Here is a 13,181-nt window from a genome sequence, read left to right on the forward strand (position 1 = left end):
TCGGTCTTGTTTTTTTGGTGCTGGCTTGGGCAAAGGCGTTCGTGATAGGCGTTGGGTTCGGTGCGGTTGGGATTGCACATAAATAAATACCTAAAATCCGAGATAAAAATAAAATTAATACTGTCTATATCTAGCACAGTACGGAGTTTAAGATGTTCTCGTTATTTTATTTTACTTGTTTTCTACGTCTTCACTTCTCCTTCCCCTTTTACGACTGTCATCAAAGCCATGCTCATCCTGCGCCTTGCATACATCTAGCGGTGCTTCCCCGCCTGCAGCTGCGTCAAAACATGCATTAGCATCACCCCAAGCTCCCTCAACATGCAGGCTAGGCTAAGAACCCCCATGTTAATTCCGCTTTGGCCCTTCTGGGGGTAAGCGGAACCGCAAACGGCCTTGTCCTGCAGCTCTGAACGGGGGAAAGAGTCGACCCTGTCCACCCACTTCCTTCCAACAGCAACACTTCCGCTCTTCTGTACCACGCATGAAAGAAAAAAGAGCTTATGTCATAAATAGCCAAGGTAGTGAGGGTTGGCCAGACCGGCACGGCTCTTCCCGCGGCCACCACCACCACCAACAGCCTACTCCAGCCTAGCGGTGTGCGGTACAGAATTATCACATGGATCCACCTCCCTCTGCAGCTGTTGGGTTTGAACAGTGCGCACTCAACTCTCGCGGCATGGGAAAGGGAAGGTGGAGAACGTCTTCCCCGTCCATTTTCTTTGTCTACTCCTCGGCACCGAAGCCCGCCACCACATACCATCCGAGTCCGATCCGCATCCCGTCCTCGAGGACCAACGCCCGTTCGTTGGCTCTTAGTAAGGAATCATGCGGGGGCGAGCAAAGGCAGCAGACGGCGGTGCCGCCTGTTTGTTTATACAAGTGGGGAGGAAAGGGAGGCTGATGGTGCTTTCTTTGACAGGCCAGACGTCACGTGCGTCATCGACCATGGGCCTGGCCGGCTTCTCGTCTTTCTCAGCCTGAGCCCCCTTTGACGGCGGGCTAGAGGCTAGAGGCTAGACCCCTCCCTCACTGGAGATAAGATATGGGTTCTGCTGCAGCTAATGGCGGCGGGGCAGACTTTGCTTCTCTATGAGGACAAAGAAGGAGGACAAGACGCTCTTTTACTTTTTTTCCTTTTCGAGCTTATTGATGTGGCGTTTCCCGCAACTACGGATCTATGGACTTTCGAGGTCTAGATTCCACGGTTTGGATACAAAGGAGTGGGAAACGGTTCCAAGCTTCGAGTTCCCATTACCTACCTAGGTACCGTGCTATTGCAGATGGTTTATTTCTTATGCTACCGCTGCGGTTCTGGTCTACTTCTTCCTTAGTCTCGTATGGCGGGTAGAATTGATAGCCTTGTGCTATTTCTGGAATATATCGTGATCTGGATTCTGTGGTAGTATACCCCAGGGGCAAAAGTAAACAAACCCATCAACAACACAAGAACGAAAATAACTCATAAATTCACCGCGCGCATGTCGTTCCTGTGCCGTGGTTGCGTAACCAAACACAACATATAGTGGCACTAAGCACAAGTAGGAAGACCATGGGGGTTATGTTATTGACTGCGCATCGGTTCCAGTATGCTAATAAGAGGCTAGTAAAAGGAGGCATCGCTTCGATACAAATCCGTGCCGAGGCTCTCGCTCATAGCAATCGAAACCCCGATCATGAACACCTGCAGCACGGACTCCTAAAGACCCGTCCGTACAGGCGCCCTCAAATGGCCCAATAGACATCCACGCGGACGCTCTCGATGTGGTTCGCCCACCCGGGAAACCGCGCCTTGGCCCACAGCGTCACGACATCCCCGAGCTTGAGGTTGCGCACGAACTCACCGTCGTTGGTGCCCCGGCCACGCCCTAGGGCCTCGGGGTCTTCGCTCGGGTCGCAGTCGTCTGTGTATCTCCACGCGACGCGGTGCTCCTTTACCTCCTTGACGGATGTCACGTTGCACTGCACCTTGAGCTCCTCGACTGGTAGCACGGGGTGCTCGAAGGCGTACGCGTCGGTGGCCGGACTACGCACAACCTTGGGGTAGACGGTACCGAAGCCGTCCAGCTGCCGTGACAACTCTTTGTTGGGTTCGGGCTGCTGTGGTTCTGACGACCAGGGGTTTGTTTCCAACTCGCGCTGGTTGCTGATCCCGCCGCCTTCACTTTCGTCATTGTCGTCGTGGTCGTCCTTGGCGTCTCGGGTTTCACCGTCGTGCTCGCACCACCGCTCGAGTCCGGCCTCGAACCACGTCCAAGAGCCGCGATACGTGCCATGATCAGCCCGGGTGCCGCCCCAGCCCTGGTCGCGACTGCGGATTGTGAAGACGATCTTGCGGCACGGCTGCGCCAGCATTGTCTCTGGGGTGCCAATCAGCTGCTGGATGTGCTCTATCGAGTACTCCTTTCCCACGGGTCGCGGGGGCGGGGGAGAGTTCAGCTCCTGTTGGCGCTGGTGAGTTCGCGGCCATTTCGGGAATCCGACAGGCACGGTACGGAGCTAGTAAAAAGGTTTGAGTGTCAGGACTGGTATTACGAGGAAAAGGAGTAGATTTTTGATTGCTACATACCAGGAATGTGTTCTCCTGCCGGCCGTTGCCGCCCCTGACGACCAACATGTCCCCCATCAGGGTGTTGTACGAGACGCTAGTCGAAGTATAGGGCCAATACTCGGCGTGGTCGGCAATGGCGTCGACAACCTCGGCGGGTAGACGCATGGCCTTGCGCAACATGGCCTTGACGACGATGACGTCGAGAAGGGTGGGCTCGTAGGACTCGTCGGAAGTGCCGTCCGAAGCAGCATTCTCGCGTTCCAGGGAGGAGTGGTCGAAACCGCACGTCTGCCCGCCGGGCTCGCCGTCGGCTTCTCTGGGGAATGCTCCGGGAAATAGGAATTCTTCTGGGGGGTCTCCGGCAGGCTCTCCGGCAGGCTCTTCGGCAGGTTCCCCAGCAGGCTCCACTGCAGTTGGGGCATTTACGATATGATGAGGGCGAAAGGGCAGGTTTACTTGGTAGCTTGCCTGGTAGCTCAGCGGCACACTGGGAATGTTCCCGTGCAAGTTCGCCATTGCGCCGGTATCCAGGCTGGGCGATTGGGCGCGAAAAGAGTACTGGTAGGTGGATTGCTTGCTGCCAAGGCAAGCTGCAATTGTGGTATCGAGGCTGTAACTTGTCGCTTGTAGTTAAATCGGGGACAGCTGGTGAGGTGCTCTCGGTGGTCGTTCTTTTGGTGATTTGCAGTAGTCTGTGTTTGTGTTCTGGGTAAGGCAGCGAGGAGTGTGTAGCTGAGGTGGTATGGCAGCGGGTGTTAGTTGACGTCGCCCCCAAACCAAAGGCGACGTCAGCAATGACAAGGCGTCTGGCAGCTGTGCCACACAGCTGAGTCTACGCCCTGGCAATAAGGTGCCTTGAGCGGGTGACATCACCCCACCCCCGCGGCTAAGGGTTGAATCCGGGGTCCGCAGGGGTGCGCTTACAAAGACGCCCTAGGGTGCGCCACTAGTACTAGTACTACTGTGTAGTACAGTACACTTGCAGATCGATCCTAGAACAAGCACGTGAAATGACGAATGGAGCTGTTGTGCAACGCTTGAACAGAAGCACCGCACCGCACTCATCCAGCGCCGGCAACTGCTCCGCTCTCGGCAATGACCGCCCCCTGCGGTTAGGTTCCCCTTCGGCGTAGACTGGAAACAAAGTTCTCTGCAACGCGTTGTCTGAGGGGTTAAAATTTCCAGGTTACACCAAGGCAGGAAAGCCGTTGGATCCTGGCGCAATTGCTGCTTCAATCTCAGTCTCGACGCAAAGTAGCGCAACCAAAGTCCCAAAATGAAGCCGCAGGTCCGCATCGCATCCCGTCTTCAAGATGCTTCAGCCGCCGTCACCGGCCGGGCGGGCCCGTCGTGCAGTAATTTCAATGCCAATGCCGCCGCAGCACGGCCACGGGCACGGCCTTTGATCCGGGCCGTGGCTAAGACTGCTGCTTCTTCTTCTGCGACGAGGGCGAGGCCTTTAACCACCACACAGACAGCGCCGCAAGTGCAAGTGCACAGACAGCAGCGGCCTTTCAGCGCGCAGCCGGCGCGGCGAGGCGGCGAGGCATCCAACCCGGCCATGGCCTTCCCCTGCCTCGACGCCCTGGAGACGCGGTCGGCCACGCTGCGGAAGCAGACGCGGTCCGACGCCAGCGGGCCCGAGCCGTCGTACACGGCCGGCGCCACCCAGACGTTCCACTGCGCCGAGCCGCTGCTGCTCGACTGGGGCGGCCGCCTGCGCGAGTTCGACATCGCCTACGAGTCGTGGGGCCGCCTCAACGCCGACCGCTCCAACGCCGTGCTGCTCCACACAGGCCTGTCGGCCTCGTCCCACGCCCACTCTACCCCCGAGAACCCCCAGCCCGGCTGGTGGGAGAAGTTCATCGGCCCCGGCCTGGCCCTCGACACGGACCGCTTCCACGTCATCTGCACAAACGTCCTCGGCGGCTGCTACGGCTCCACCGGTCCCAGCAGCATCGACCCCGCTGACGGCAACCGCTACGCCACCCGCTTCCCCATCCTGACCATGCACGACATGGTCCGCGCCCAGTTCCGCCTGCTCGACCACCTGGGCATCGCCAAGCTGCACGCCAGCGTCGGCTCTAGCATGGGCGGCATGCAGTCGCTAGCCGCTGGCGTGCTGTTCCCCGACCGCGTCGGCCGCATCGTGTCCATCAGCGGCTGCGCCCGCAGCCACCCCTACAGCATCGCCATGCGCCACACGCAGCGCCAGGTGCTCATGATGGACCCCAACTGGGCCCGCGGCTTCTACTACAGCCGCGTGCCGCCCCACGCCGGCATGAAGCTGGCCCGCGAGATCGCCACCGTCACGTACCGCTCCGGCCCCGAGTGGGAGCTGCGCTTCGGCCGCCGCCGCGCCGACCCCAGCAAGCCCCCCGCCCTGTGCCCCGACTTCCTCATCGAGACCTACCTCGACCACGCCGGCGAGAAGTTCTGCCTGACCTACGACCCGAACAGCCTGCTCTACGTCAGCAAGGCCATGGACCTGTTCGACCTCGGCGCCGACAGCCAGCGCACCACCGCCGCTCGCCGCGCCGACCGCCTGCGCTCGCTGCAGGACGGCGCCGACGACGAGACCACCGACGCCGCCACCTGCGGCCTGACCCTTCCTGACACGCCGTACGAGGAGCAGCCCGACCCCTCGTCCAGCAGCAACTCGCCCGGCGACGAGGTAGCGAGCGAAAACAACAACCCCGCCACAACTCAGCAGCACCCGCAACCGCCCGCGGACCTAGTCGCGGGACTGGCGGCGCTGCAGAGCCACCCGACGCTAGTGATGGGCGTGGCGAGCGACATCCTGTTCCCGGCGTGGCAGCAGCGCGAGGTGGCGGCGGCGCTGCGGCTGGCGGGCAACGATAATGTCTCACACTTTGAGCTGAGCGAGGAGCAGAGCATGTTCGGTCACGACACGTTCCTGCTAGACGTCAAGAATGTCGGCGGCGCCGTGGGGGATTTTCTTCGGTAGTAATTCTCCCCCGAGGGGTCTTTTGTTGTGCGTGAGGAAGGAGTATTTCATGTACACATATACATACGTACATTCCGAGCTTGGCGTAACAACAAAGAAATATCAAGTCGGGAGACGCTTATCAAGGCCTTGCTCTTTATATTGTAAAATAGTGAATGTTGTACGTTGTCGCTGCGCTATCAGACATGACAGGTAAGGCATGTACCGGTTGCCTAGTATATCCATACATACATCCAATGCTCTGAGCAAGCGTGGCTATGTGGCAATGTGGCTAACACCCAGCGCAGCATACGAAGTACATGTACCTGCTTTCAGAGACATCCAAGATTTTAAGAAATGCCCTTGCGAGAAATGGACATTGGCAGTGCACGGGTTGCTTCGCTCCTCCAAGCTAGTTATATATCTGTCTAGGTTTGCTATGAACATAACGCCTAATTACTTTTCATTTTGTTAGTTACAAGACCCGCCAAGACATGCATACATGCTCACCAGTCAGTCACCTACCAGCTTCTCATTCACTTTGTATAGATCAACTTGGCATAAGTAAAACATTAGCATGACTACATAAACTGGAATCAATACAGAAGCAAACGCAAATCTAGAAACGTAAAAGCACCTTGAACAAAATAGAGAAAATAGAAGAGAAAAAGAAGAGGGTATATAAAACTCTAGCATCCTTAGGGATCGAGGACAAAGACTCGCTCTCGAAGAACTAAAACAAATCCAAAGCGAGCGAGCTATATAGTAGAACAATTATTCGCAGTTAAGACGAATTCCCAAACGAAATATAGAAGGAAAAGCCAAAAAAGTGCAAGAAGCTATGCCGTAGATCACATTAGGTTCATACAACCAGCCAGAAAACAAATCCAAAAAACAACCCCCTCCGACCACCCGCAGAGATAATGTACGCCCCAAAGTCTCCCATTCCGCCCAACCCCAAAGCCAAGATCTAGATCATTCGGCTTGACTTTTGCCGGCTAAATAAATCCCGTCCCGAAAGCATCCACCCCTACGGGTGCTGGTCCGGCTACCTCTGCCGGTAGGGGAGACAAGGGCGGCATATAAGTCGCCTTCCGTTGTTTTTGGGGCGGGTTGCGCACGCTCAGACCGCGCGCGACACCAATGCCCAGCGCCTCGGCCATAGCCTGGTCTGCATCTGCCTGCCCGGCTGCTGCCGCAGGAGCATCATTCTTGCCAGAATTGCTGGAGAAGGTGGACCCGCCCATCGCCGTTGACGGCCTCGCGTTGTCGTGTCCGATTCCCGAGTCGGAGCGCGCAAGCGGCGGCGTCCACGGCCCGGCGTCGCGTCGGAACCCACTATTACCGCCACTCCCGTTGCCGGGCGCGGGGAACTTTAAATGAAGAGGTGGGGGAACATGGGAGCGGTCAAGCCGGGGGGGTCGTGCCGACTCTAGTGAGGAAAAGGTAGGGGTGGCAGCTGGGTCTGGAGAGGACGAGAGCGATGTGGAGCCAAGCGGCCAGGTGGTCGAGTCGGGCGTGGGAGGGGCCGCGTTGGGGCCAAAGTCAAAGTTGAAGTCGAAAGCGGCGCTTTCGATAGGACTTGGGACCGCAGGGGATAACGCATTGCGGGTAGTAGGGCTAGTAGTATTGAGATGCAGGACCGGCGCAGGGCTCGGGTCTCGGGTCCAGTTCTTGTTGTGATGGTGGAGTTGAGGCGTAGTCGCGCGAGATGGCGGGGAACTGGCGCCAAGGCGGTCCATGATATTGCTATTGTTATCAGAGAGCCCGGGATGAGAACCGTTATTGCCACTGTTTTCAATAGTCAGCCCCGGAGCGGCTCCATGGCGCACAGCTCCGGATGCCGCTGACGGAGTCGTGACAACTGCCGGTGCCGTAGCTACAAGGTTGCTGGACACGCCGTATTCGTCTAGCGTAGGGCGACGGGGACCAGGCCCGCGCAAGGGCAAGCCGACGCGGATTGGACTTTTGGGCCGGGAAAATTCTGCAATTGCAAGAGGCGGAGAGAGGTGTAAGGGCTCTGGCTGGGTGAGAATGGGGTCGTCGTCGTCCTCATCATCGTCACTAACCAGATCATCCGTGTATTGGCTGCTACTGGTGCTGAAGGTTTTCAGGTGGCTGGTTTGCTGCGCGGTGAGGAGCGACTTCTCCAGCTTCTCAATCTTCATTGAAAGCCTCCGTGGTGAATACGATGTCAGAGTGTCGCGCTTGGCTTGGACATCCCGGATGATGGGTCTTGCAAATTGCTCAATCGGCATATCGTCGAACGAGGGTCTAGAGCCGGGTTTGAATGAGGACGAGTAAAGCATCGGGCTAGTTTCCGGGCTGGGCTCGTTCAGCATACTGACGCCGAGGGTCTGCGAGCCAGGGCCCCGGCTCAATACTAGGGAGCCATATCCGTTGGTATTGGGGCCAGGGCCGGAGCCAGTCGAGGCCGATTTTTGCAATCCTTGCTCGACCAAGCCGGGAGCACGAGCAGCAGGGGGGGCTTGGGGCTTGGGGCTGTAGGGGCGATTGTTCTGAAGCCCTGAACCGTGTGGATTGGCGGGCCCGGCAGTCTGAGGTTGAATGTGAGTGATCGGTCTGTAAAGGCTAAGACCACCCGGCCCCATTTCACTTGGTGTCGGCCCAGCCAGACGAGGACCCTGCCCACGAGGGGCCTCCTTAGAGGAACCGGGAGGGCCAGGAGGAAACCCCGGGGGAAGACCCTGTGGCGTTCCTTGGTGAAGACTCTTTTGGGCGGCTTGGTTTGGGAGGTGGGGAAGGCTTTGCGTAGGTGGGCCGTGCCGAGGAGGGCCATGGACGAGGAGAGATGGCGCCGGCCTGGGTGCTTGACCGTTTACGCCGTCGGGTCCGTTTGTTGGTGGCCCGTTGCGACTGCCAGGCCGTTGGTCGGTGTTTCCCCTAAACGCAGGCCCCAGCACGGCAGGCAAGTTGTTTGCTGACGCCTGTTGGGAATAACCCTGCTCCTTGGTTTGATCCCGGAATTGCTCGTCGGATTGTTTTCTCGCTGGCCCCCTAGATTGCTCCATCGACGGCTCCCTAGGTTGTGGCGTGGAGTTGCTCGCTTGTGTCATCTCATTAGACTGCTGCCTCACCAACCGCTCCAGCCCCAGCCGTGCCGTCTTCTTCAGTTGTTCTAGCTCTGCGTCTTCCTCCCCGGCTTCGTTTTCCTTCTGTTCCTTCTTGTCGGCTGCATCTGCACCTTGAGATGTGGGTATTGTCTTGTCGGTCTCGCGAGGAGCAAGAGGCGACTTTGGCGCTGGCGTGCCGCTCGGCGCGGCCTTCATGAAGTGAATGTCGAGTGGGTTCACCCATGCCTTGGTTGGGCCACTTGAAGTGCTGGGACGCGGTCCTGCCGCTGGCCGCGATCCATAGCCGGACATGGGGGCGGCAAGACTGTGAGAGGAGCCATTGTTGGCGTTAAATTTAACGCGCAGGTTCGCATCGGAAGCATGGGGCTTGAGGTTGATGGCGCTGGAAAAGCTGCCATTGCGCCCGTGGGCGCCTTTGGTGAGGTCGTACATGCTCGCTGCAGCCATGTGGGCATAGGGATTCGGACTGGGCGTGCCTGTTCGTGAGACGGAACGAATGCTGCCGTTCAGGACGCCCCTGTTGTTGACGTTGTGCCCGAAGTACTGGCCCTCACCTAGCAAGTTCTGGTCGACCTTTGTCCATTGTTGCGGCTGTTTTCCTCGGGGAATGACCGCCTTCGCATCGGGTTTCCTAGGCACAATTAACAATTCGTTCAGGGCGTTCTTATCGTACCAGTCCTCGATAGTCACTCACTTCTTCTTGTCTCCAAACTTGATACCAAAGAAGGACACCATATTGGCGGCGTAGAATTATGGTTAATTATAAACAAGACATTACTATGAGAGGGTTAGATGGAGCGGTCCGCCGTGCCCGGATAGGACTAGGAGCTAGACATTGTCGGGAAGACCAACATTAGAACACGACCGTCGCCGCCCAGCGCGGACGCCAGTCCCTTTTCACTCGAGACGGCCGCTACGAGCAGGCCATGGCGACAGATGGGCAGGCGATGTCTGAGGAGCACAAGTAGGAAGGTAGATAAGGTAGGCGCAATTGGTCGAGCACGGAAAAGAACTGTGTGAACTGCGATTCCGCTAGAATTGAGAAATAGAAAAGCAACAAAAAGGGGGCCCAATGTGGAGCACAGGTAATGTTGAACTGTTGATCTGTCGCAGGAGAATCCACAACGGGACAATGATCGACACTAAGAGAGTGACTGAAGAGCGGTCGCAACAACAGTCCAAAGGGCAAGGAGTGAGGGTTAAGGAGCGAGGGTTGAAGAGAAAGGACAGGCGACTTTGCAAGCGCCAACGAGCCAGAGCCAGAAGCTGGAGGCGTAAATGACAGACAGCAAAACGCGAAATGTGCGAGACCAGAAACCAACAAGAGAGAAAGAAAAGAGGAGTGCGCGACGAGGGCACATTTTGAGAATATCTACCTACGCGCCAGTGGAGATTTCCTTCTTGCCTGTCTGGGCGCTAGCGCTCGCCTGGCCTGGTCTGTGTCCCAAGTGATTCTCGGTTCGTTCATGGATCTCGAGCTGGGGTCAGGAGCGGAAGCTGGGATCTCCCCTCCCCCCACACATTCCCATCGATCGTCAGAACGCGGCCATGTCATGTCCACTTCTGGGACATTACTAGCACACGTGTAGAATGTTGCCCAAGTTCTGTGCGCAAATGACCCGTACTGAGGGCGACCAAATATGGCAGGTCTGACCTTCAGGACTTACTGAAAGGACGCGATTTCTTCGGGGTTGGGAAGCAGCTACCTTAGCTCCTAGGGTTCTGGTGATGGAATTGAATGAGACCTGCAGGACGCCGAAAAGGGCAAGCGTCAGGGGTAAGGCTCGCGGACAGACTGCATTCTGCACCGTGACACTTCGATCAAAAAGTGGGCAGGGGTGAGGATGTCATCCATGTCAAGCGACCCGCCGGCGGCTGCAGGTGCAGGCAGGTGCAGGCAGGTGCATGGCAGTGGCCGAAGAAGGAAAGAGCTGGTCGGGTGTAACAGAACGGTGCTGTCATCGTCGAAAACCCGTCTGGCAGTTAAGCGTAACGGCAAATTTTGACATGTCGTTCGCGTCGAACCAGGAATGGAAGGTTTGCACCAAGACCCGCGCCATCCGTTTGTTTGACTTGAACGCCACACGTGTTTTCGTCGCCTTCCCAAGAAAAATCGATAGTCTGCGTCGGGGCACGCAGAGCCCGGTCAAGCCAAGCGTGCCATCAAATTTCCCCTCCTTGACACCTGAATGGCCAGAACTGCTGGACGGCAAAGGTTGGTTGGCGGGGTGTGACATGACTCTGCAGATTTCTCCTATCGAGTTCTGGACGAGTTCCCAATCGTCATTCCTCTTAAACTTCCTTTGCGTTGAATCGCCGGCCATGTAGAGGGTCGTCCTTGAGTTTATCCGCATCGTGAAGCCGGCTGTGGTTGACCCTCTGGTCGATGTCGATTAAGTCTCGGTCACTACGGATGCCGCCACGATAAGAAACAGCGCCCACGCATCCTGTTTGAGGAGATTGGAGCTTGGAACAGAGAAGAGCAAACTTTATAATTACTGCCCGCCCCCCTTCAGCCCTAAGTGACATCCATTGCATGGCTGCGCAGGCTTGGCGGCAGTTCAGCTGCATGCCTGTCGGCCATGCCATGCCATGGCCATGCACCACTGGACATCGCGAGCCTCGACCCCTCTGTCTACCCCGTGAGTATGCATCCTGTCCGCGTTGCTTTATTTGAATACACTGCCACTTAGTTTAGCGTCCATGTCTCACTTTGCAGCGTACTTCGTACATTCCTCTCATTCTGCCAAAATCCGTACACCGGAAATACCTCCCCTTCTAAATGCAACCGTGATGGGTACTGAATACACACATTGACACTCTCTTGGTCTATATGAAAGAAATACAAGTATGTCCAAGAATCGAGTAGCGAAAAGACCAAAACATGAGACGGCAGAGCATATTGTCATGCTAAGTAACATCCTACCAAAAGCGTGCTCCCCCCTCAGCATGGCAGATCCTGTGACGACGACGATCGCCGCGACAGCCGGAAAGCGTAGAGGACGGTGGCGGTGATGCAGTAAAACGCAGCAGCAACAAAAAAGGGCAAACCTACCCAGGCGCCGCCGAGGTGCACGCCGACGCTGAGGCACTTGGCCATGAGGGGGCTGATGACCATCATGCCGACCATCTCGAGGAAGGCGATGAGGGTGTTGAGGATGCCGACGTGGTGCTGCTCGACGAGGGCATTGAGCAGAGAGCGCACGAGCGAGTCGGCGCCGCTGCCGAGCGCGACCCAGACGAGCGCCGGCAGCAGCATATGGCCGCTGGAGGCGAGGCCAATAACAAGACATCCCGACGCCTGGCACGCCACCGAGATGCGCGCTAGCCAGAGGTCCTTGGCCACGCCCGCCATGGCTAGCCGGTGCAGACAGAACCAGCTCGCCGCCGGCAGCAGCACCACGAGCGTGGCCAGGCTGCTCGCGCTGCGGATCGACAGCAGCATGGTCGCCTTGCTCCAGCTCCAGTCGTATCTCTTCGCGGCGTACTGCAAAAGCAGGTCCTGCACCACGAAGCCGCCCATGTAGTCGAAGATGGCCGGCAGCAGCAGGATGACGACACCCTTGTTGTGGACGAGGAAGTCGCGCACCTCGGGGACGCTGTCGCGCGCTCGCTGCCAGAGCGCCAGCACGCTGAAGGGGCGGTCATCGAGATCACCACTGGCCCCTGTGCTGCCGCTGCTGTCTGCCCTGCTTCTCTTCGCAGGCCGGTCCACGCCGGTTTGCTTGCGGAGCTGCAGGGTCTCGGGGTAGAAGAGGACAGCGATGTTGGCCACAGTCAGCAATGCCAAGCCGCTGCCGATCGAAAGCCACAGGTTCCTGGCCATCAGGACGCTTGCCAGCGGGCCCGAGGTCATCTGCGAGCAGAGGAAGACGGCGCCCATCTGGAAGAAGACGGTGGACCGCTCCGCCAGCGGCACGACGTCGGCCAGGAACGTGAAAAGCATTGCCTGGACGGTTGGAGCGCCGCCGCCGATCCTGCGTGTTTGAGACTATATGTCAGCACAAGCTCCGGCTCGAGAAGAGGGCGGCAAAGGTGAAACCTACAGGAGACACGCCGACGACATCAAAATCGCCCAGATCGGGATGCTGTTCGCGGCAAGCACTGCATCAACGTCAGCGAACCAGTCTTCTCCACGCCAGAACAATCCGCAGAGGTGAGCACTTACAGACGACGCAGACAAAGGCCAGGTTTATCGTGAGCCCCGTCGAGGCGATGACTATCACGGGCCGGCGGCCCCAGCGATCCGACAGGACGCCGAACGGGACGATGGTGAGCAGACTGGCCATGGAGTCGAGGGTGCCGACCCAGCCGCGCAGCATGGCCAGGTAGCCCTGCACGTCAGCGCTCTTGCAGATGGGCTCGTCGTGCAGGACGGCTGGGTCCCAGGCTGCCCATGGGCCGGTGCGGGGGTCGTAGTCGGGCGGCGGCGGGGCATCGACCTCGGGGTGCATGGCGCGGCAGATGATGGCCTCCATCATGGCTGTCAGCGGAGGCATGGCCAGGCCCATGACGGTGCCGAGGAGGAATATGATGGAGAAGCTCAAGATGGTGACGCGGGTCCGGAGCCGCGCCCTCTCTGAGTCGA

General features: G+C 58.0%; 4 protein-coding genes across 4 annotated transcripts; 1 reads left to right on the forward strand and 3 right to left on the reverse strand.

The window, feature by feature from the left end:
- Positions 1-1,725: 1,725 nt before the first annotated feature.
- B0T26DRAFT_745807 (uncharacterized protein) lies at positions 1,726-3,067 on the reverse strand (the record flags this gene model as incomplete). The annotated part of the gene is made up of 2 exons (XM_060444617.1): positions 1,726-2,499; positions 2,570-3,067. 2 exons carry the CDS (start codon positions 3,065-3,067, stop codon positions 1,726-1,728), a joined length of 1,272 nt encoding a protein of 423 aa, XP_060302687.1.
- Positions 3,068-3,827: 760 nt separating this feature from the next.
- On the forward strand, positions 3,828-5,519 carry B0T26DRAFT_736657 (homoserine O-acetyltransferase; the record flags this gene model as incomplete). Its single annotated transcript, XM_060443351.1, has 2 exons — positions 3,828-3,878; positions 3,975-5,519. The coding sequence occupies 2 exons, from the start codon at positions 3,828-3,830 to the stop codon at positions 5,517-5,519; spliced, it is 1,596 nt and encodes a 531-aa protein (XP_060302688.1).
- An 826-nt stretch (positions 5,520-6,345) lies between these two features.
- Positions 6,346-9,534, reverse strand: B0T26DRAFT_37597 (uncharacterized protein). Its single transcript, XM_060434687.1, has 3 exons — positions 9,446-9,534; positions 9,288-9,370; positions 6,346-9,224 (listed from the first exon to the last, which is right to left on the reverse strand). The coding sequence occupies exons 2-3, from the start codon at positions 9,326-9,328 to the stop codon at positions 6,497-6,499; spliced, it is 2,769 nt and encodes a 922-aa protein (XP_060302689.1). The 5' UTR covers positions 9,329-9,370; positions 9,446-9,534; the 3' UTR covers positions 6,346-6,496.
- Positions 9,535-11,561: 2,027 nt separating this feature from the next.
- On the reverse strand, positions 11,562-13,179 carry B0T26DRAFT_601195 (major facilitator superfamily domain-containing protein; the record flags this gene model as incomplete). Its single annotated transcript, XM_060435739.1, has 3 exons — positions 11,562-12,570; positions 12,640-12,697; positions 12,762-13,179. Coding segments are annotated over 3 exons (1,485 nt in total), but the record flags the coding sequence as incomplete, so codon positions are not given.
- Positions 13,180-13,181: the final 2 nt, after the last annotated feature.

The sequence above is a fragment of the Lasiosphaeria miniovina genome (genome assembly GCF_030549165.1).
Source record: "Lasiosphaeria miniovina strain SMH2392-1A chromosome Unknown B0T26scaffold_1, whole genome shotgun sequence".
NCBI classification, from domain to species: Eukaryota; Fungi; Ascomycota; class Sordariomycetes; order Sordariales; family Lasiosphaeriaceae; genus Lasiosphaeria; species Lasiosphaeria miniovina.